At 46.5% G+C, this 22,740-nt stretch overlaps 1 protein-coding gene across 2 annotated transcripts in view; it reads right to left on the bottom strand.

Annotated features, from left to right (window-relative positions):
- The window catches only part of DPF3 (double PHD fingers 3), a 190,864-nt gene extending 176,157 nt beyond the window's left edge, over positions 1 to 14,707 (bottom strand). For both annotated transcript variants that reach the window (XR_013983600.1, XM_080997690.1), the window contains exon 1: positions 14,622 to 14,707. Coding sequence is in view for 1 of the 2 variants with exons in the window: in XM_080997690.1 (XP_080853816.1) it covers positions 14,622 to 14,653 (32 nt within the window). In the remaining variant the exon portion in view is untranslated. The remainder of the gene's footprint in view (positions 1 to 14,621) is intronic.
- Between the last annotated feature and the right edge of the window lie 8,033 nt (positions 14,708 to 22,740).

The raw sequence follows: 22,740 nt of genomic DNA, 5'->3' as shown, positions 1-22,740 counted from the left end.
AGGAGTGTTATGCTCTTTCTGCCCAACATTTCTTCCCTCTGGGTCTCTCTCACACACAAGGCCCCTCTGCAGCATTCGAAAGGAACATTTGGAACCTTCCAGGGGTTAAGGCTGCTTAGCTCATCTGCTTTGCATGCAAAAGGTCCCAGGTTAAATCCCTGGCATATCCGGAGGGTGCTGGGAAGACTCCCTGCCTGAAACCCCGGAGAGCTGCTGTCGGTCAGTGTAGACAATACTGAACTAGATGGAGCAATAGTCTTAACTCAGAACAAGGCAGCTTTTACGCATATGGTCCTGCATACCATTTCATGGAGAAGATGCCATCGTTGCTCAAAATCACATGGGAAAATGCTGCCATGCATATAAAGCATATACAGAAATGCCAGACAGCCGCAGTTTGCAAGCAATTTCTGCAATGGAAGGAGTTTCCAAAAGTCCTGCCATGAGATCACAGAAATCTCTGCAGCAATGTTTAAATCAGAGGTGGGGAACCTGAGGCCACGGAGGTTCATGCATCCTCCCAGGCTTCTCCTCTGAACTCTCTCTAGGCCTCATTCCTCGTGGGTCCTTCTGCAACCACCAAGCATTTTTGTGTAGCTGGAATGTATCCTTGAACTCTGATGTTACCTCTTGCTTATCTGGACCAAGGAGAGGAGGTGAGTGTTAGCATGTGTAGTGCTCGCTTCGGCAGCACATATACTAAAAAAAGAGTGTTAGCATGTGTAAAACTACCCTACTGAACATAAGTTTTTTTAAAAAAAATAATGTTGATCCATCTATTTTTGCCTCTGACCTAGGGCCGGATTTAGGTTTGATGAGGCCCTAAGCTACTGAAGGTAAAGGGGCCCTTTATATCTCCAGCTGTCCTTTGTCAGCTACAAATTGTCACTGTTTTTTGTGCTGAATCTATGCTATATGCTAATTTATGGACCTAATAGGTATCTAAAGCCATTTGCACATAACAAAAAGTGATATTTTAGGGAGCAGACTAGCAGGCGGGGCCCATTACTTACATCATAGGAGCCTACACAGCACAAAACACTGCTGCTGTATGTAGGTTTTATTTATTTGTTTTTTATCTTATATTTTGGAAATGTGTATCCAGGTTTTTTTCCTTTAAATTTTTTGGGGGACCCCAAGAGAGTAGGGCCCTAAGCTATAGCTTGTTTAGCTTATACATAAATCCGGCACTGCTCTGACCCCACCCACCACTCATATATGGTCCTCAATAAGTTTCCCAGAAGGTAAATATGTGGCCTTAGGGCTGGAAAATGTCCCCACTCATGATTTAAATGATGCCTACAACTAGATGTTTCCAAAGGAAAAACCCAATGAGTCCTGCCCAATGGCTTATAATCTGGAGAATGGGGAGTTACAAGTTATCAGCGAAGTAAAAGGAAATCAGTCTTGGACAAAGAAAGCAAGGTTTTGATAAGCTGTTGTAATACAAGCAAAGAAGTGGCATGGATACCAGAAGGAATAAAAAATCCAAATATTAGGGCCAATTACAGGGAAATTGTTAAGAGATGAGAGACAGAATTTCAAATTTAACATAGCAAATGAATGGAAGTCATTTACTACAAATGAATAAAATGAAAACAGAGGAGAGTTTGGTGCTGTTTTCTTTATTCACAAAAAAGCGGCAGTCATGGGTGAGCTGTAAGGTAGCCAGTTATGCAGATGCTGCTGCATTATTCAGGCTTGTGAAAACCCAAACAGACCTCAAAGGGCTCCAAAATAAATTCCGAAAGTGGGTGAATGGGCAACAAAATGACAAACATGTAAGCATAATGTTATGCACATTAGGACAAAACAATCAAACTTCACATACGCACTGATGGGATATGAACTGGCAGTGACTAATCAGGAAACAGATCTTGTAGTCCAAGTTTCCATCATCTGTGACTATTAAATTACATGCTATTCACTAGTTCATTCACATGAAGCTGACGGATAGCACTAGACACAGAATTTGCTCTCAGCTGACCAAACCAATTAGTTCTTCAAAGCATAAAATGTGGAGGGTTGACAGGGTTGCCAGCTTATTCACTGGCCCTGGCTCCTGTGCCATTAACAGCAACTCGATCTATGCAAATGCAAGCTGGATAGAGGCCAAGAGCCAAAAATGTGGATGGTTATTTAAATTCAGTGGGCTTCTCTCACATCTGCAGCTTCTGAACATGTGCCCAGCTTCTCTGTGCAATTTCCTTCCCCTCTCAGGAGGGTGCAATTTCTGAGTGGAGGTGTAGTGGGTGGGTGGGTGCGTGCGTGCACGCGCGCACACACACACACACACACACGTGCTTATCCCTTTCCCAGGTGACTCTTTTTCTGTTCAGAATTCCCTTGCCCATGGAGTTCCGTGTGCTTATTCATTTATTTTATTTGTTCTTTACATTCCCACCTTTCTTCCAAGGTGCCCAGGGTGCCATGCATGATTCTACCCTCTTCATTTTATCCTCACAACAAGGTAGTAGGTTTGGCTTCAAGACAGTGACTAGCTAAAGAGCACCACGTGAGCTTTATAAGGATTTGAATGCTGGTCTCACAGGTACCAGTGTGACCCCTACACTGGCTGCTGGAAATACATGCTTTTAGTGTTTTGTAAACCTAACAGCGACTCTGTAGAAATAGGCAGTTGGCAGGGGGGGGTTATTTAGGGAAAGGGTTAAGTACATCTTTGTACCATCCCTTTCCCATTTTCCGTCTGAAAACCAGAACCTCCAAAGGCTGCCTCCTCCTCCTCCTCCTCCTCCTCCTCCTCCTCCTCCTCTTCTTCCTCTTCTTCTACTAGCACCTGCTACCAGGGCTTCCTCACATTTGTGTGTAGTTTGCCTCTGTCTCCTCTCACTGGCTTTCCCTCAGGCCTGTGGATGAACCACTCCCCTCCTCTAACCCTCCTTTTGCAGGCAACTTCTTGCGTCTTCTTTTCTTTCTTTTTCTTTTCTTTCTGCAGTCTTCTCCTTCCCTGGGCCTGCCACTCTGTGTCCAAGCAGCTTAGCCAATGACAGTAACATCAAGTGAAGCTCCTCTTAACTTCAGGATTTTAAGCGGCAGTCCAAACCACACTTTCCTGTGAGTAAGCCCAGGAATTCAATAGGGCCTTATTTTAAGTAGACATGGTTAGGATTGTGCTGTTAGTTAGTCTTTGGAACATAGTGTTTTGGAATATACCGTACATTGGAGGGCAGGAGGAAGAAGTCTGTCATCACGATAACAATAGATATTTTTCGTGATTAGTTACCAGCCTCTGTCTGGCTAGAAATATTCCCCAAGTCTAAATGCTTGTAGAAGATTTTCATTCTTCAGGTGGTAATGAGCTGAAACATCAACTGATGGGACTGCGCCTCTTTCAACCACCACAGGAATCACTCTCAATCTCTGTAAAGTGGGGTACAATGCCAAATGCATAAGGCCCCAGTCACAAGCAGCCGCCCAATAGCTATTTCTGGAACTAGGTAATGCCATAAGGGAAGCCCCCTGATTTGCAAAATGGCATGTTGGGTTATAACCATCATCCCATGTGAAGGTGACCAAGAAAAAGAAACTCTCTGGTTGTTAAGCAGCCCATTGTCAATGTCTCAGATAAAACTGACCCAGGAATAGAATACAGTGGTACCTTGGGTTATAGACGCTTCAGGTTACAGACGCTTCAGGATACAGGCTCTGCCAACCCAGAAATAGTACCTCAGGTTAAGAACTTTGCTTCAGGATGAGAACAGAAATCACGTGGCGGCAGCAGGAGGCCCCATTAGCTAAAGTGGTGCTTCAGGTTAAGAACAGTTTCAGGTTAAGAACAGACCTCCAGAACGAATTAAGTTCTTAACCTGAGGTACCACTGTAAAAGGCATTGGGAGGGGAAAGGAGAGGATCAAGGTATTATTTGAATCCGGGTTCACCAGTGCTTAATCTCAGAACTTCTGAACCCCAACACACCACTGTCACGGCAAGACTCAGTCCTGGGAGATGTGCAGTAAAAGACGGGGACACTGAGCATGTGCAGAATGAATTTTCCTCAGCACTAAGAAACCATGACCAAAGCCATAGATCTGGAATTGAGACAACAAGGCAGGGGGAGTGGATTAAGTGAAATGCAAGTTATAATCAATATTAGGCAATTAAGCTTTTAGCATAATATTTCAATATTTAGTGCAGGTGAGACCAACAGATCTATGTAAGACCGGCAAGGTGAGCTGTATTACTTCCATTGCTAGAAGCTAATTATTATTTGGCCTTCATCCTGCAAAATGTTGGCTATAATTCCCATTTATTTCAGTTGGGTTACTTATAAGAAGCAAGGCTAAGCAGTCCTTAGCAAACTGGGATCTTTCGCAACATTGATCCCATAAACTGAATAAAGATAAAACCATTTTGTTTTAGTACCTCCGTTCAGTGAAGAATTGCACGCCCTGTAACTAGACTCTGCAGTATTAAAAGATATAACATTGGACACCAGCTTTTGATGAAATATGAATAATTGGGTGAAGCAGCCCACATCAGTAACACCCCAAAGGAGTTGCCTGAGGAGCAAGTGCCATAAGAAACCAGTCAAGATTCAGTGGAAACACCCTGTTGTGATTACATTCACACCATACGGCTGTGGAATTTGTCATCTCATTCTCTGCCAAGATGCAACAGTTCTGGGCACTGCTGAACATGCCATCAAATGATTCACAGCAGCTGAAGTTGTATTTTGCTTACATTACAACACCCAGCCAGGGAAAGTGTGACCTAAGATGCATTTTGCTGAACTTCATCAGCTATTCCCATATGAGGGGAGAATTGGTGTATTGGAGGCCATGCCAAAAACTTCAGAGACACTAAATTAAATCCTTCCTTGAGGCCATTGGCTTGGAATCTGTGGCTCGAACGGGCTCTTTTAGGCTATAAACCATGTCATGAAAAATTCCTGACCAGGGCTTCTTGCAGTGGTTTAAGAGAGAACTATTTAAAATTTGATTACAACGTTCTTCTCCTTTGTTATGTTCTCAATCAAAAGGAAAATAAACTATTGCTTTTCTACGCCATCACACTTCTCTTGTGCTGGGTTCAGAAGGCTACTACCATGTTACAACTTGTGCTTCTTAAACAGTTCCAGCAGAGAAAACTAATGGAATTGGTTAGTTATTCATCACACAGGTAGCGAGCGCACTGTGGCCTCTTGGACAGAGTTGTGGCTTTGGATGCTTCCCTAATGTCACCGCATTATTGCAGTCTGGAGGGACACAAAGAAACCATAACCTCGGAACATTTGTGGTATTAAAAGTTACAGGATGTTAGCAGGAAACTACAGGACATACACCTATTGCAAACAAAGCAGTATGCCCCCCACCCAAGAGCAAATGCTATTGAAAGCCTGAGAGCCAGTGTGGTGTAGTGGTTAAGAGCGGTAGATTCGTAATCTGGGGAACCGGGTTCGCGTCTCTGCTCCTCCACATGCAGCTGCTGGGTGACCTTGGGCCAGTCACACTTCTCTGAAGTCTCTCAGCCCCACTCACCCCACAGAGTGTTTGTTGTGGGGGAGGAAGGGAAAGGAGATTGTTAGCCACTTTGAGACTCCTTCAGGTAGTGATAAAGCAGGATATCAAATCCAAACTCTTCTTTATGTATAACTGCCCATATAACACCACAAGCACAAATCAGATTGGATTTCAATAAGTAGTCCTCTAACCTCTCCCACAAACTCTCACTCTCTTCCTCTGACAGCATACCCTATGCAAGTGGTTTTCAACCAGTGTGCTGTGGCATCCTGGGGTGCCTTGAATGATGGTCAGGGGTGCCGCAGGCAGCACTGGCCTCTGTCCCTCTTTCCTTCCCTCCCCCTCCTCTGATGCCCATCCGCATGTGGCTTCCCCAAGGCTTGCACAGCTGTTTATTGCAGCAGCTGGGGCTACTAGCTCTGCAGGCAAATGGTGCCTCTGGAAGGGATGGGGTGGCAGCTCAGAGACCAGGGATGGCAGCAGCAGCTGCCCAGAAGACTCCCAAAGAGAGGGGAGAGGAGAGGAATGTGTGAACACCCCACGAGGGAGGGTGTTTGAAAAAGGGTGAGAGGCTGCCAGCTCCGTAGGCAAGGGGTGACATAACTGGGCTCCTGAGCCCCACAGGGGTACCAAAGGAGTTGGTCAAGGGAGCCATGGACTCAGAAAGGTTGAAAACCTCTGCCACTGGTCTTCAACTGGTGGGTCATGGCTTGACCTGATTCAAAACGAGTGACTGTAGAAGCACTACCACCATGCAGATATATGGTAAAATTAAGAAATGGGTCCCCAAATGCATGTTTGGGTTAAAAGTGGGTCCTGGAAAAGTTGAAGATACCTGCCCTATGCAACCCCACAATACTTGCTTGTTTCTGATTAATTTTGGTTTGGTGTTGTTTCTACTAGTTTAGCCTTGGAGTTGTTCACATGATTCTGTTCCGAACAGAACACCCTGTGATTACCACAAAGGAGTGTACAGTGTGATGTGTGAATTGTTATTAGGCAGTCCTATTTCGTAACTTGCTTGCTGCACTGTTAAAGGATTGATAAAGAAAGCAAATTGCTGAAGCTGGTTATGCTGCCTGGATGTTGTCTCCAGACCTCACTGAAGCAGCAGTCGAATGACCAGAAGCTGAATTAGAAAGTGTAGGGTAACTGACAACATACATCAAAACACTCACAAAACCACATGCCCAGATTGCAAACATGTGATCAGAACACAGACTGACAAAATCTAGAGTCCATTGCTTAATAATCCATTGTGATTCATCTCCCAGGATAAGTGTGCAATGTGAAAAGCCCACTTCATTTCATAACACCCTCAGAACTTTACGTTGTACTTAAATCTCATTGAAATTGTTGAGACAGTCTCACCAGAAGTTACCTTGTCCCATTGATTTTAGTCATACTTAAGTGCAAGGACTCATTATTTGTGCAGACTTTCTTTGAAAAAGATTGAATGTGGAACCCATTTAACACAATTCAAAAACTTTCCCCAAATATGTTCCCCATTACCATGAAAGTCCTTTCCCCTCCCACCCCCACGAATAGGGAGATTTGTAGCTTAGAATTCTTGCAACAATTTTGATTTCCATGTCCCTTGAATGTTATTCCCATCCAAGCCTATTATTGGGGCTTTGGGGGCGGCGGGGGGGGGGGAGGAGAATACAGTATGTATAAACAAATGTAGAGGCTTTGAGAAATTCCTTTCGCACCCCATGACAAATTTATGAAGCCAGCTCCACCCATCCACACAACCTGATGGGCTGTGCAAGACTTGAATTTTGAGGAAACAAATTACAAAAGCACTAAGCCACTAATCAAGTCATTCATGCAACTAAATAAAAGGGGAACCTGTCATTTTCCAGATTCCCCAATAGTACACCCTTCCCCCAGCTCATAGCAGTTCTCATTTCCTATCTCTAGCCCATTTCGTTCAGCATCCACATCCACTCCCATATCTTGCGGCTATATTTATCCAACACTTTTCCAGGAGGTCAAAGATACAAGGATGACAGAGCTTTACTGATTAGGATGGTTTTGCTTCTGAAACAAATTATAAGTGGGATGCATTTCAAAAAGCATTTCTAAATGTCGAGAGCCACAGAAGTTAAGAATTCAAGAAGCGTCTTGCTGGACCAATGAGGGTTGCCTGGAGCCTTCGTTACATATATTTAAGCAGCGGGGGGAAACATTCTCTCTTCTCCCAGGCCTTTGACTAATTTAATCATCAATGTGGGGTGGGGGTATTGTTACTATGTTATGTATTTTTGCATTTTTATATTGTGAACTGCCATGTGATCCTTGGGTGAAGGGCAGTATAGAAATTTAATACAGGCAATGACCAATTTAGGCACATCCAAATGACGCACAATCACACATGCATAGCACTGAACCTGGAAGTAGCCCCAAAACGTCATAAAAATGTCACAGAAAGGGCTGGAATGGGGCAGCACGGGAGTGAAGTCAAACCATTGGGTTAGCATCACTGAATTGACCTCTCCAGTGTACAAGCCTGCGCAGTGTGGATGGAAGTCCTGGGCTGCCCAGACAATAGGACCCCCTCTTGGCCTTCTTCCGAGTGGTCCAAAGAAAGCAGAGCAATACGTTTGGCACCAGCTTGGTTGCAGTTGTCGTCAGAAGGAAGCATACAATACGCCATCCAACCAACTGTCTTAGGGACTCCAGATTTGTGTAGGCTTTACTCTGCAGAAGAAGAAGCTTTTCTTCTCCTGCAGATAGCCTGCAGGGCAGCAGAGGTTTAGGATCAGAGTTTTCCTTCTCCTAGATGGGCTACCCTCCCAGGTTGGCGAGCCCCATGAGCCCCATCTGCTTACATTAAACAGTGGCAATTGTCACTTGCATAATTGCTAACACAGCAGAGCTGTTGCTTTAGCATAATATTTTGGATTGGCTCATGACCACCATCAGATTGCGACAATGTGCTGTTATTCTCCATCCCAGCTGCATCTCTGTTGGCACATTGCTCCCTAGATTTAAGCCTCAAGACTCTATTTTTTTTAATGATTAACATCTGCTGAAAGGACTACTCAATGCCAGACTTGTGTTTTTGAACCAGCAAGCAGGTAGCTATTAAACTCCAGTGGGTTTTTTTGTTTGTTTGTTTTTTTAAAAGTACAATTATCTCCATCTGTACTTCATCATAGTGCAGGTTTAGATCAAGGCATAATCATATTTAGGGGGTCTTTTTGTTTCCTTCACCAATGAGGCTCCTCAGGCTTGGTTCAGACACACAGCAGCCACCTCCATGCAAATGAACTAGCCCAGGCTGGCTTGGACACTTCTGTGTGACTACATTCTTCTTTTTTATTCTTTGTTTTCAGGCCTGTTAAGCCTGGCAATAGTTTGAGGCATGTTAGTTACTAAGCACATGATGGCTGCTGATTTCATCAGGGCACACACAAAAAGACTCCTGGGGCACCGTAAAGACTAGCAGATATATTGTGGCTTAAGCTTTCATGTGCTATGCTCCATTTTGTCAGGTACATGACATGTTATCCCAAATTTTGTGTGTGTGTGTGTTGGTACATATATGTATGTATTCCACATAAACACTGAGTTGTACCCAATTCTGCTTGCCCCAGTGAACTCTCGACCTGTCTCCCCACTCTCGGCTCCTGCAACCCTCAAAAGGCCACTTCCAGTGTTCACGGGATGCTCATTGTAGGCTGGAATGTGGGACAGAGCACTACAGGAGATGGGGTGTGGAATAGTCTGCAATCAGGCAAAAGCATCTTTGGTCAGCAGAGGAGAGCAATACCCTGCTCCACATCCGAGCCCTTTACTAAGGACCCCTGACTTAACTGAGGAGAGGTTTTTGGAAGGTAGCATAGGCCTGTACGGGAGGAAAAGGTTGGGAATTCCCTAGTGCAAGCAATGTTTATGCTGGCATTCAGGAAATTGTAAAGAGTGGAGCCTATAAAAGTGAACCGTCATTCATTTTGTGGTTGTTTGTTTACATTGGAGGCTGATTCTCTCCCCCAGTGAGATCAGAATGGAGATCACCAACCAGGAGGAAGATTGCATTGGTGAGGCTGCCTACGGACCATACATTTAAAGCACATCTCTCCCCCCAAAGAATCCTGGGAAGTGTAGTTTACCCCTCACAAAGCTACAATCCCCAGGATTCTTTGAGAAGAGTCGTGTGCTTTAAATGTATGGCTTGTACGTTGCCTCGGGCACCAACCACTAGTAGTACAGCAGGAACAGAGGGGAATTCTATAAAACTTTCTTAGCACTTCTCATGAGCAGGAACCGCAGGAGATTGTGGGAGGCGGGTAACAAGGCTGGTAGGAAGAAAGGAAGTGAGTTATCCAGGGATGAAGATGAGCTGGGGGACAAATTATGTCTTGCGTGAGCAAGGACATCTCTTCAGACTTCAGGTGGCCACAGGGCCTGGAGACAAACAGGTTGTGTATGTATAGTAGTGACCAGAGGAGGAATGACTGCTGGGAGGAGCGCAGAGAGAAGAAATACTGTACCATGATGCAGTTGCAGCAGCTGCAACAAAGCATGTTTCTCCTATATTGGTCTCCACAGCTGGTACCTGCAGCCTTACAACAGTTTGACTTTACTCCCAAAGGCACACTCCTCCATTGTCTCCTGAGGCAGGTGGATGCCAACTGTCCCAACTGTCCACTGTGAGGTCAATATCAACAACCATCAACAGACAACCAACAGAAGACACTGCAGAATCCAAATACAGGGAGTGATAAGAACATCATTTAATCCCCGCTCTCCAGGGTGTTAAAATAAGGCAATGGCAGGCAAATACAGGGTGGAGAGAGACACCCTACTGCAGACAGACAGACAATAAGTTTCCAAAACAAGCAAATGTAAAAAGTCTCTGTTGTTTATGGCTGCTTGATCCTGCAAGTTTTGTCCAGATAGCTCCAGCTTCCCTTTCTTGATCAAAGGCAGGCCCAGAAAGGAAAAGGGAAAAATAGAAGGTGAATAAAGGAGGGTCAAGAGAGATTTGGGGTCAAAAGGGAGGGAGGAAAGGGTTGCACAAACTGTCTCACATACAGTGGTACCTCGGGTTACATATGCTTCTGGTTACAGACTCCGCTAACCCAGAAATAGTGCTTCAGGTTAAGAACTTTGCTTCAGGATGAGAACAGAAATCGTGCTCCGGCAGCATGGCAGCAGCGAGAGGCCCCATTAGCTAAAGTGGTGCTTCAGGTTAAGAACAGTTTCAGGTTAAGAACGGACCTCCAGAACGAATTAAGTACTTAACCCGAGGTACCACTGTATTACCATCTTCACCACCAGAAATAAACCTCCCTTGAGGAGTCTATTTTTTCCAATGCAGACAAGAGCAGGTAGGTGGGTGTGCTGCAAGACAGTCCATTTTTATCCAAGGTGGGCCTTTGCCCATGCTTAGCCTCCCCACCCCCCTACAGCCCAGGTTCAGGAATCCCAGCCTTCCAGCCCTCTAGATGCTCCCTGCCTCTTCGCACCGTGTGGGCAAACAAGGTGTTCAGCGGGAGAAACAACACAATGGGCAGTCACACCATTGGCTGAATCCCAGAAGAGAGGGAGGGAAAGCGGAGAAGCGCCGGAGACAGCCTAAAGGATCTGCGGAGGCATCGCTATTGTAGGAAAGGAGGAGGAGGAGGAGAGTCCTGGGAAATTGAAAACAAACAGAAAAGGGCCCCCAGTGCCTCCAGTTGGGAACTTCAAAGTATTTCTTCCGAGTATCCGGCGGGACTGGAAATGCAGTACTTTATATTCCCCACGTGGAATTAATAGCGCTGCCTAGTTCGGTGTTATACTGAAAACGAAGGGATTGTTATACACCAAGGATACAAAGAGTTTAAGGGGGCCGCTGATTTAGGAGGTCGAGCAATACCGATGGTGAGCAGGAAAACCTTTTCGAGACCAGTTTCTTTGCAAGGGGAGACGGGGACGCCAGTTGTTTTGAGACATCACAATCAAAATGCAGATGATGCTCGACTCCCTTTCATTGTCAGGAAGGAAGGACACACCGGGGCTGAGACGTATCGCGCTGCGACCCCCCCCTCTCTGCCCCCCCTTATGTGTCTTAACTGCCTTTGCCCTCATAAGCTGGCGCGATGTATGTTTATATGGCCGATATATATTTATACGGTTTATCCTGATCAGCAACTTTTCCAGAAGAAAAGAAACGTTCTACAGTATTTAACTGCGTTTAACTAACGCGCACTAAAAACAACGGCGCAAGTTGTGAATCTGGAAAATGGACACACACACACACACACACCCATTCCTAGGAAAGCATCTTTGGTCCGCGCGCTGCCTATTGTTTCCTTTCCGATCACCCCCGCGCGCGGGGGGTGGTGGTGAAAGGAGAGGAGAGGGCTAATTATATTAAAAGCCTGGTTCTGTCCCTTTAAAAGAGCGGGAGAGAGTCGGCGGGGGGCGAACTCGGGGCCGCAAGATGAATTCGTCGGCGGGCAGCGAAGGGCTCCCAACGGGTCACGTGGAGGGGCAGGAAATGATTGATGCACAAGGTTGCTGGGCGCGAAGAAATTTAATAGCGCCGCGCGAGGAGCGGCTTCCCACTTCTGCTACTTCGCCGGGCGCACACGCTTCGTTTGCACCAATGATGTCAGCGAGGCTCGACTCCGGATCCACCCCCCACGCGCCACCCGCCCCCTTCCAGGCTCGCGATGAAAATATTGCCCTTCCTTCGAGGGAGCCCCTCCGGAAGTGGCTCCTCGAAAAGAAACTTCCACTCAGCCTTTATGGCTTCGTGCTGGCAAGCCTATGGCCATCGGGGCTTACTTCCGAGTAAACATGCCCGGGAGTGGTGCTGCTCTCCCAGCGGATCTGTGCAAGCAGGAGTCAAATACTGGGCTGACTCAGGTGCAAGGCTTGCATCGGGACCGCGCAGGCAATAGGGGGCAGGGCTGGCTGAGCTGTCAAGGCGGCCACTAACTGCTGCACTTGGGGGTTTCAGCAGGGAGGGCTGAGCGACCTCGCCACCCTGAAACCGACGTAACACGTGCGACTCCAAGCGAGGATAACTCCAGATCCCTTCCACAAGATGTAAGCGCATACTGGATCAGGGCTGAGGAGGTGTGGGTTCACCCTCGCCCAGCCCTCAGCAGTCACGACCAGGGGTGCCAACTTGAATAAAATATTGAGGGGGGTAAGCCCCACCCCGCATAATCTATCACAAGATGCAGCTCACGCACGCTATTTGCATGGCAATGCCCATCAACTTGGGGGGGGCGGCACCCTCAAATGGAGGGGGGCGAAGGGACCTCGGCCTCTAAGGAGTTGGCTCCTACGCTCACGAAGCTCACCGACTGTTCTAGTCTTACCTAGCTCTCAGGTTTGCTATGAGGATTTTTTTTAGCAATCTATTTTCGTAAAAACCACGTGCGCCGCCCCGAGCCACTCGGAGGAAGGGCGAGATACGGATGTGACAAATACGGTGTTTTTAAACTTTGCTGGGAAGCTGCATCGTCCATCCGCTTTGGGCCACCGACTTTTGTGCGGCCCCGCTCTCTCCTCCCTCACCATCGCAGGAAGGGGATCGCTCGCTAATGATCTGAAAATCGCAGCTGCCGCTTCCCCGACGGCCCTGCTTAGAATTCACTAAAGGAAAGGGTCTCATTATGCAAATATTTCATTCCAGAAAGGGAAGGGGGGAGGGGAGATGTCAGTTATTTAAATATGACAGCTCGCCGTGCATCCTCTCTCCCCAACCCCCACCGCAATCCCAAATTAAGGCTGCTGCTTCCTCCGGTTTACTCTCCCATCCATTCACATCAGCGAAGATCCCCGGAACACCCCTCCGAAGTGTGTGTGTTTTTCCCCGATCGGAGGAAGGAAGGCTGAAAGGTGGCAGACCCCCCCCCCCGCCGGATAACTTCAGCGAGTGGTAGCGAAGCAGCCCCAAAGGGGCTTCCCTCCCCTTCGCCACTACCACGCCAGGATCCCTGATCCGATCCAGTCCCCGTTGCAGCTGAGCGCCGGTTCCTTCGAGCGCAGAAGTAACCCTGAAAAGGTTAAGGAAAAGCCCCGCCATCCCCAGTCGCGCTGCCAAATCCCGCTCTCCCTTTAATGCCTGGGGGGATTAAGCTGGCTGTGTGTGCTGCAGACCAGAAGGAAAAACCGGGGTGGTTCCGAAGAAAACTACCCGCCTTTAACCACCAGGGTTAGGAAGACGCACACGCACCCCGCCCCCGACGTAGTAGGGCTGCCCCCAGAACCTGCACACCGGGGCTTTCTGGATGATCTGGAGAGCAGCCAGATTTCACCCCCAATTGCACCCTGGCGGCGTCCACCGAGTGGATGCATTCCAGAATCGAGCTCCGGCATCCTCTACTTTTAAAAGCGAAAAAAAATAAATATATCGAACGGTATGCAAAGCAGATCGCCGGACTTCCTGCGCTTTATCAAAAGCAACCAGCCACCAACCCGAGTCATTCATCTAGAACAAGTCGGTCTCTCTCTCCCCATACACACACACATACAAGTGTAATGGCTAATATGTCCCTACTGTCCTGCCATGAAAAGATCCGTGCTGCCCTTTTGCCAACAACGAGCCAGCCAAACGCTGGCGACTCAAACTCCTTCCCTCCCGCAGCTTTCAAGCCATCCCCGAACTGCAAACAGGGGGGAAAACAACTCCCGAAACTGCAACCCGAGCGTTTTCCAAGCCAGTCCTTGTTTGCCCGGTTCCCACCAATCGATCTTTCTGTGCTGGACGCTGACAGCGCTGCAAAGGCAGCCCGGACGCCGCGCGCAGGACTCTGTCAAGTGCAACGCACCCCCTCGGGGATCCGTCAAAACCTTGCCGTTCCCGAGAGCCGAAAAAGCCCCTAGAACTGCGAGCGGCGCCGGTGCCTCAGCGCCCAGAAACTCCGCTTTCTTTTCATCACCGCCAATCAATTAAGCAGGACGCGGACGTAACAATTTCTTCTTATTAATTACCGAGCGAGAGACTTCGTGTGTGTTGCACAAAAAAGAGAGAGAGAGAGGAGGAGATAGGAAAGAAAAGAAAAGAGCGAGGGAGGGTAGAGCAGCTGGGAGTCTGGAGACGCCCGGTTCAGTCTGGCAGCATGCATCGGAAAGGCGCCCTTTTTCATATTTAAACCACGCGGAATATGTACATTTTTGATTCCTACTTACGCTTTCAGGGGGTTGTGAATGACAGTCGCCATTTTGCTACAATGTAACAGAATATTGTGTCTCGGAGTTCTAAAGGTTCGCTCAGGGGAAGCGCTCGGCCAATCGAGAAAGTGGATACCGGCCCGCCGCCCAATCAAGCGCTGAGGGCGGAGCCAGGGTTCTGCTAGTTATTAGGGGAGCTGTCAAAGCCCAGAGGTCACTCCCTTTCTGTGCAACTGTTAAGAGAGCAGGTCTTAAAGGGGCAGCGACGCGGCAGAGGGGCAATCGGCGCTCGAACTTAGATAGCGGGGAGTTTTAAGAGTTTTTAATAATAGTTTGGGTCTTTAAAAAAAAAACCGCACACGCACAGAGGCGAGAGTGGGGTGGGTGTGCGCGCGCGGGGGTGAAACATAGTTCGTTCATTGTTTCAATAGCTTCTCGTTTGCCGAAGAGCATCTCCTCCTCCACCACCACCAATTCATATGCAAGGGTTGGGTTCGTGCCATTTAAGGGGGGGGGGAATTACATGTGCGCTGACCCTCACTTCTTCAGTTGCACGTTCTAGTTGTTCGGGGTATTAAAAAAAACCAAAACAAAACATGGTGGTCTCCATTTTGTTTCCCTTGATCTCCAGCCACTTTCCCCTTTAGGTTTCTTGGAACGCCGCTCGGTAATTACAGTGACTTCAGGGCAGCACCCTTCCCCCTCCGCCAGGAATTTCTCTGTGTCAGTCATCCAGCTTCTGCAGCCAGTGCACTAGTTACATAATGCACAGTGGCCAAACCGCCCGCCTGTTTGTTTCACTCAAAGCAACTTTTTGGAAGCGTGATCGTCTGGGTGTAGCGTGTTGAGACCTGACCTCTCTGATCTTTTGACATGAGAAAAGGGAGCGGGAGGGAGGGAACTTCGCCTACATTTCATTAAAGCACATATAAGTGCTCCGAAGCAGCGAAGTAACTTCTCGGAGGCAGCAGGTCTTCTGACTGCAAGGGAAAGGAGTGGAGACAGAGCCCCATTTCTGGGGAAGACACCAAGACGTCTGAGTTTACCTGTGGCTAATTACATGAGTCTGCAAATGAATTACCCAGAAGAGGAGCTGAAAGATTTTTGATGTGTCTAAAGGCTGAAATCATACCCACTTGAGAGTAAGCTGAAATCCTATGCATGCTTACTTGGCAGTGAAGCCCATGGAACTCAATGAAACTAACTTTTGAGTGAACACACTCAGCAGGCATGTATGTGAAACCTAATCATTGGACGTTTGAGGACTGAACTGTTAGGCACACTTTGGGTACTTCCAGATAGGGACCTGGTATCATAAATGAGTCGTCGGGATCTACTTTTTCTGTGTGTGTGTTAGGCATGCTAGCTTCCACACATTCCTCTCCCCACCCCTGTAATGGATATTCATGGGCGTTCCACTACTTGCCATCCACACCAGGGTTGTTGCTTTTTGGTCTCTCCCCTCAGTTACTTCTCTCCTGGCATCCACTACCTTTTTAAATTACAGGCATGAACACAGGTATTTGCATCCTAAGAATTGTACATGAGCCAGCATAGCCAGCCTTGTTCAGCTAGCTACCATGTTTTATTGGGAGCAAAATGAAGGGTGGGGCTTTGGACAGGGGATAATTTTTAAAATACTGTGGGTCTTGTCAAATACCTCTGTGTGTGTTTGTTTGTTTGTTAAGTAAAGGGGGGACAGGTGTTCATACAGTGATTACAACCTCTCAGGAGATATTGAGAGAGTCTCTCCTCCAAATCAGATGTGAGGCAATCAGTAGAAATAGGAGTCTTGTATTATTATCTGGGGCAGCTGGAAACAAAACGGGACAACCTACTGAAACAATAGGGACAACGCGGGTGGCGCTGTGGTCTAAACCACAGAGCCTAGGACTTGCCAATCAGAAGGTCAGCGGTTCGAATCCCTGCAATGGGGTGAGCTCCCGTTGCTCGGTCCCTGCTCCTGCCAACCTAGCAGTTCGAAAGTGCAAGTAGATAAATAGGTACTTCTCTGGCGGGAAGGTAAATGACATTTCCGGGCACTGTTCAGGTTCGCTAGAAGTGGCTTAGTCATGCTGGCCACATGACCTGGAAACTGTACACTGGCTCCCTCGGCCAGTAAAGCGAGATGAGCACCGCAACCCCAGAGTCGTCTGCGACTGGACCTAATGGTCAGGGGTCCCTTTACCTTTACCTTTACTGAACACATGACAAAACACTCACCCTAAAAATTGCACTAACAAGCTGGGAGCAGTTGCAGGTGTACACTGGGCTAGTTTTACATATCGGATTTTCCACAAACAAACAAACAAACAAACAAAAATGCCAGCCCTTATGTTTGTTTGTTTGTTTGTTTGTTTACATTACAACATCATGTGGATGCAGGGTGGGTGGGTGTGGAATTGTGAGCATAGCAGCAACAATTTCACAATAAACTCCCATCTGGAAGCACCCTTGGTTAAGTCAGGCTTCCTCAACCTCATCCCTCCAGATGTTTTTGGCCTACAACTCCCATGATCCCTAGCTAGCAGGACCAGAGCTCAGGGATGATGGGAATTGTAGTCTCAAAACATCTGGAGGGCTATGGTTGAGGAAGCCTGGTTAAGATTAAGCCCCACTAAAATCAGAGAGACTCATTTCAGAATAAATATGCATCACAGGAACATAGAGAACTGCTGTATACCAAGACTGACTATTGGCCCCTCTGGCTCAGCCTGCACTGACTTGGCAGCTGCGCTCCAGGGCTTCATACAGAGAGACTCTCTCTGCTGTGTTTGGAAATACTGGGGATTGAACCTTGAGTCTTCTGCCTGCAAACTTAAAAATTAACAGAGGAGCGATGGGGAGAAACTTGGGTGAGTTGTGTGGGGAGTCCCTTAGGGCTGAATCTAGTGCAGGAGCTAGAGCAGGCATAGGCAAACTCGGCCCTCCAGATGTTTGTGGCCTATAACTCCCATCATGCCTGACCACTGGTCCTGTTAGCTAGGGATCATGGGAGTTGTAGGCCAGAAACATCAGGAGGGCCAAGTTTGCCTATACCTGGGCTAGAGGTTTCCTGTCCCTGCTTTACATGGCAGAGTATATTATTCATCTTACTTCAAAATGTGGCAAATCAGCCCTGGGACATTTGGAGGCCCTCCTACGAAATGGAGTCCTGAGCTTTGATTGTGAGCAAGGAACTCGTTCCAACACAATGCTCCATCTGTGGTCCTGTAAGCTGTACGTCTGGCTGGCTGTAGTTCTGCGCATGCTCTTAACTCAAGAGGGATGATCTGTTGGGAACAGACTCCCAACAGTTTTCAACCACGGCCCCTATGAATGGAGTTTGTACCCTACTACTGTGGGAATGATGCCATCCTCTAAAACAGTGGAGGGTGTGACTACTACGCAGGCTCAGCTTCCACAAAGGATACTCCAGTCAATGAAATTGTTGCTAGATCAAATATTGGGGGGACAGGGGGATGGGACTGGACCAGAACGGTGTTTTTTATTTCATGCAGAAATCAAAGGCATGCAGTGTGATAGGAGACATCTACCCTGGACATGCCTTTACAGTTAAATGCAAGTTAATGCTGATACAAGGCATCTGCAAGGCATACCTAACCTACCCCATATGCAGTGCAGTGCACATCTGGCCTGCTTTGACACCATATGGAAGCTAGTGTGGGTGTGGTGTGGCATGCTGTTACTGCACTGAACATTTTATTAGTCTGAAGGGCAACTTTCCCCGCTTCAAAATACTGCTCTACAAACATGCGCATAGACAGAAACCACAGAAATCAGACCTCCCAATTTACATCTTTATCAAAAGGCAAACTGGGCGCATTTGTTTTTGTTGAACTTTGTGTAGTTGTACAAATAAACCCACGACAGTATCTTGATGAGAAATAACCAGGAAGAGGAAGAGAATGTCAGTAGGACTGCTGCATGGAAATGTATCACTGCACAGTTTGCATCCGAGATTAAACCGAAGGGTGGCAGTCATGGATTTAATGGAACCGAACCACACTTGCACCTTCCTAGAGACAGTCATTGTGACTGCGTGTGGAATGATATTGTAATAAAGGGGGCAACAGAAAGAGCAAAAAACCCAGTTCATCATCTTTGTCCAGCAGCACTAAACAGTTGCTTATCAGCTTGCAGTGCAGATCTGACTTGTGTTTCAACTAAATCTGGTCTCATGACATGCAGTCCTATACAGTGGTACCTCGGGTTACATATGCTTCAGGTTACATACGCTTCAGGTTACAGACTCCGCTAACCCAGAAATAGTACATCGGGTTAAGAACTTTGCTTCAGGATGAGAACAGAAATCGTGCTCCGGCAGCCCGGCAGCATCAGGAGGCCCCATTAGCTAAGGTGGTACTTCAGGTTAAGAACAGTTTCAGGTTAAGTACGGACCTCCAGAACAAATTAAGTACTTAACCTGAGGTACCACTGTACATGCATGCCCAGGAGTCTGTGTTTAAGACTGCAGCCACAGTAGTCTTAAACAAAAGAGAGAAAGGACCATAGTTCAGTATTATTTTCATGTTCTCCAGTCCTACCATTAGGAAGCATAAGATGCTACCTGTTTGGGGGCTTCCCGTGGGCAGCTGGCTGTCCAACATGTGAAAGAAGGCACTGGATTAGATAGGCCTTTTGGCCTGATCCAGCAGAGCTTTTCTAAAGCAGTCTGCCGACTACATACTTACATCGTTATACCATCATAAGCAGGGGGCATTTGGGGCTTATCAGGCCCCAAAATATCTCTGTACACATGTGATTATTGAATCAAGGAATTGGGCAAAGTTCACAATGGATAAAAGTCTTTGTGGGGGCGGGGGACATATAAGAGGCCATGGTACAAACTAAGCCAAATGCAGCCCATCGGCCATGGATTATGCCCTTCAAGGTGTCTGACATGACAACAGCAACTCTTTTTGCAGTGTGAGGCAGAGAAGAAAACAGGGGCCTTATCGAGTCCCTGACAGGCCACAGCACACACCTAGCGGGCTGTTCAGCTTGGTAACTCTCCAGTTGTTCCAGACTGATATATGATATCAGTAGATTTTGTCTTCATCCCACTACTATCCTGAAAGCAAAGTGGGTTTTGGGGGGAGAGGAATTGAGAGTGTGTGTGTTGTTGTTGTTCTTGTTGTTCTTGGTTTAGAAGTGGCCTAGATATTCAATTGATCCAAAGGATCCACATAGAAAGTTTATGTTGTGAGATGTTATAAGCAGGGCTGTTTGCTGCATGGATAAAGTAATATGTGCATAGACTAGTTCAAAGATACCTTAGGTCACGTACCAAATATAAAGTTCTATGAAACTACACAATAAGAGTGCATACTCTATTGGTGTGCCTTGTAATTAAAGGATGTATTTCTGGCTACTGTAACAGTTCTTGGGGGAGGCTGTTTATCAGCTAATACAAAGGAGAGGTTGGAACTGGTCCAGCCCTTTGAGCAACCTAAAAATCAAAGGGGAACCAGATAAGAATTTCATAAAGAAGATATGCTGCAAAGTCCAGGAATGCTTCTTCCAAGATAAGCAACTCTCACTTACCTTCTGCAGAGCTCCGGCATTCAGGAGTGTGGGAATCTTTCCTTAAAATAACTGACACCTGTCAAAGTTGTTTCCAACTCACATCCTCTCATGAGATACATAAACAACTCTTTGACTGCAGCATCAGAAGGAAGCTGCAACTGCAAGTGTACCAAGCTCAGTGGTTTTAAAAAAGTACATGCCATTGTTTTAAAGTCTGGTATCTCTGGGTGGCCACAAAGAACATATTTAGCCTCTAAAGTCTCTCTTTAAGCGTATATACTTGGGATGAATTTGGCTCATAATTCACATAACAGGAAATTTAAACTAATTTGTCCTCTTGGGTTTCATTATACACAGGCAAGGGAAAGCTTGAGTGCAGTTGGACATGTATTCTGGAACTTAAGAAGGCTGATTTCAAAAAGCTTAAGGAAATAGCAGGTGAAGTCCCATGGTCAGAAATACTCATGGAGAAGGGAGTCCAAGATGAATGGGAGTTTCTTAAAGGTAACTACTGAAGGCACAAAGGCAGTCAATTCCAACATGAAAGAAAAGTGGGAGGCACCCAAGGAAACCAGTGTGACTGCATAAGGAGCTTACAGATGAACTGAGATGTAAGAAGGGAATGTATAAGAAATGAAAGAAAGGAGAAATCACAAAGGAAGAGTATACACCAACAGTTGCAGGGAGTAGATCAGGCAAGCCAAAGCTCAGAATGAAATCAGGCTTGCAAGAGAGGTTAAAAATAATAATAAAAGGTTTATTCAGCTATGTCTGAAGCAAGAGGAACAAGCAAGTAGTATGGCCCTTGTGTGGAGATGATGGAGAAATGCTATTGGGTGACAGAGAGAAGGTGGAACTGCTACTTTGCCTCTATCTTCACAAAAAAAGAAAGCAGTGCCCAACCTGGTGATAACAGAATAAATAATGCAAGAAGGGAGCTGCATCCCAAGACAGGAAAAGAGGTGTTAAGGGAACACCTAACCTTAAATGACTTCGAATCTCCAGGGCCTGATGAGCTGCACCCAAGGGTACTAAAGCAGCTTGTGGGTGTAATTTCAGAGCCTCTGTCTATAACCATTGAGAATTCTTGGAGAACAGGTCAGGTCCCTGCATACTGGAGTCAGGCAACTGTTTTCCCCATCTTCAGAAGGGCTGGGGGGTAGGGAGAAGATCAAGAGCAGATAATAAAACAGTCAGTCTGTGAGCACTTAGAAAAGGATGCTGTGATTACTAAGACCTAGCATGGACATCTCAAAAATAAGTCGTGCCAGATGAATCTCATTTCTTTCTCTCTCTCTCTTTTTGATTGAGTTACAAGCTTGGTGGATCAGGGAAATGCTGTGGACATAGTATATCTTGATTTCAGTAAGTCTTTTTGAAAAAGTCCCCCATTATAGTATTGCGGAGAAACTGGTAAAATGTGGACTGGATGAGGTAACTACCGGGTGGATTTGTAGTTGCTTGACTGATCAAACGCAAACAGTGCTCACTAATGGTTCCTCATCATGCTAGAAAAAAGTGACAAGTGAGTTGCCGCAGGGTTCTGTCCTGGGCTTGTTGTTGTTCAACATCTTTATAAATGACTTGGATGAAGATATGGAGGGGGTGCTCATCAAATTTGTACATGACACCCAACTGGGAGGGGTGGCCAGTGCTGTTGAATACAGAACTGGGATTCAAGATGACCTTTAACAGAGAACTGTGCGCAAACTAAAAAAATGAATTTCAATAGGGACAAATGCAAGTTTATACAATGGTACCTGTATACATATGCTTCAGGTTACATACGCTTCCGGTTACAGACTCCGCTAACCCAGAAATAGTACCTCGGGTTAAGAACTTTGCTTCAGGATGAGAACAGAAATCGTGCTCCGGCGGCACGATTTGCATACAACATGCCGCCTATTTGCATACAACATGCTCTCCTCAGATCTCTCCAAAGGGCCCCCCATTATCTTGTTCTAGGGTTGACCCCCCCCCCCACTGAAAACAGGTTTAAATTTTTAGCATTGTTGAGTCCTGACTGAAGCTAAGTTCTGGCTGAAAACTGGGACACTTCAGTTCATATTACATTACTCTTGCAAGAAGCAGGAAACTTCACTGCATGAAGAAATCTATCTAGCAGCAGAAACCTCCCTGTACCCTGAAAAAGTAGCACGATGATTAGCAGGCATGGCCTCACTTGGGCCCTACCAACCGTATGTACCCTCAAGATTGCCACTCCAGTATTCAGCCACAAGCCAAACCTGTCTACATGCAAGTCAATGGGCACATGCAAAACGATTCATAAATGTCTGTATGCAGTATGTACATTTCCCTGCAAATTCTTTCCTATATGTTGGTCTGTCTGCACACCTACAGCCTCAGATTAATTCAGATTAATATCAGATTAATATCATATCAGATTAATTCAGATATGTGCAAATGCATGTTAATGCACATGTAAACCAGTTTGCCTGGTTGACATCCACAGAAATTTTACTGGCAAAGCCTTACAGACTAAGAAAAGGGCTTTGTTTTTGGATTCAGTCCATTTGAGTCAGCTAAATCCAAGAGCTGTAAACTTCACCATGAATAATGGATAGAAAATTAGAGACACAAAACTTTG

Source organism: Podarcis pityusensis (genome assembly GCF_964106645.2).
Source record: "Podarcis pityusensis genome assembly, chromosome: 1".
NCBI lineage: Eukaryota > Metazoa > Chordata > Lepidosauria > Squamata > Lacertidae > Podarcis > Podarcis pityusensis.
Note: the sequence above shows the minus strand (reverse complement) of the source record. Positions and strands in the feature narration are given on the sequence as shown.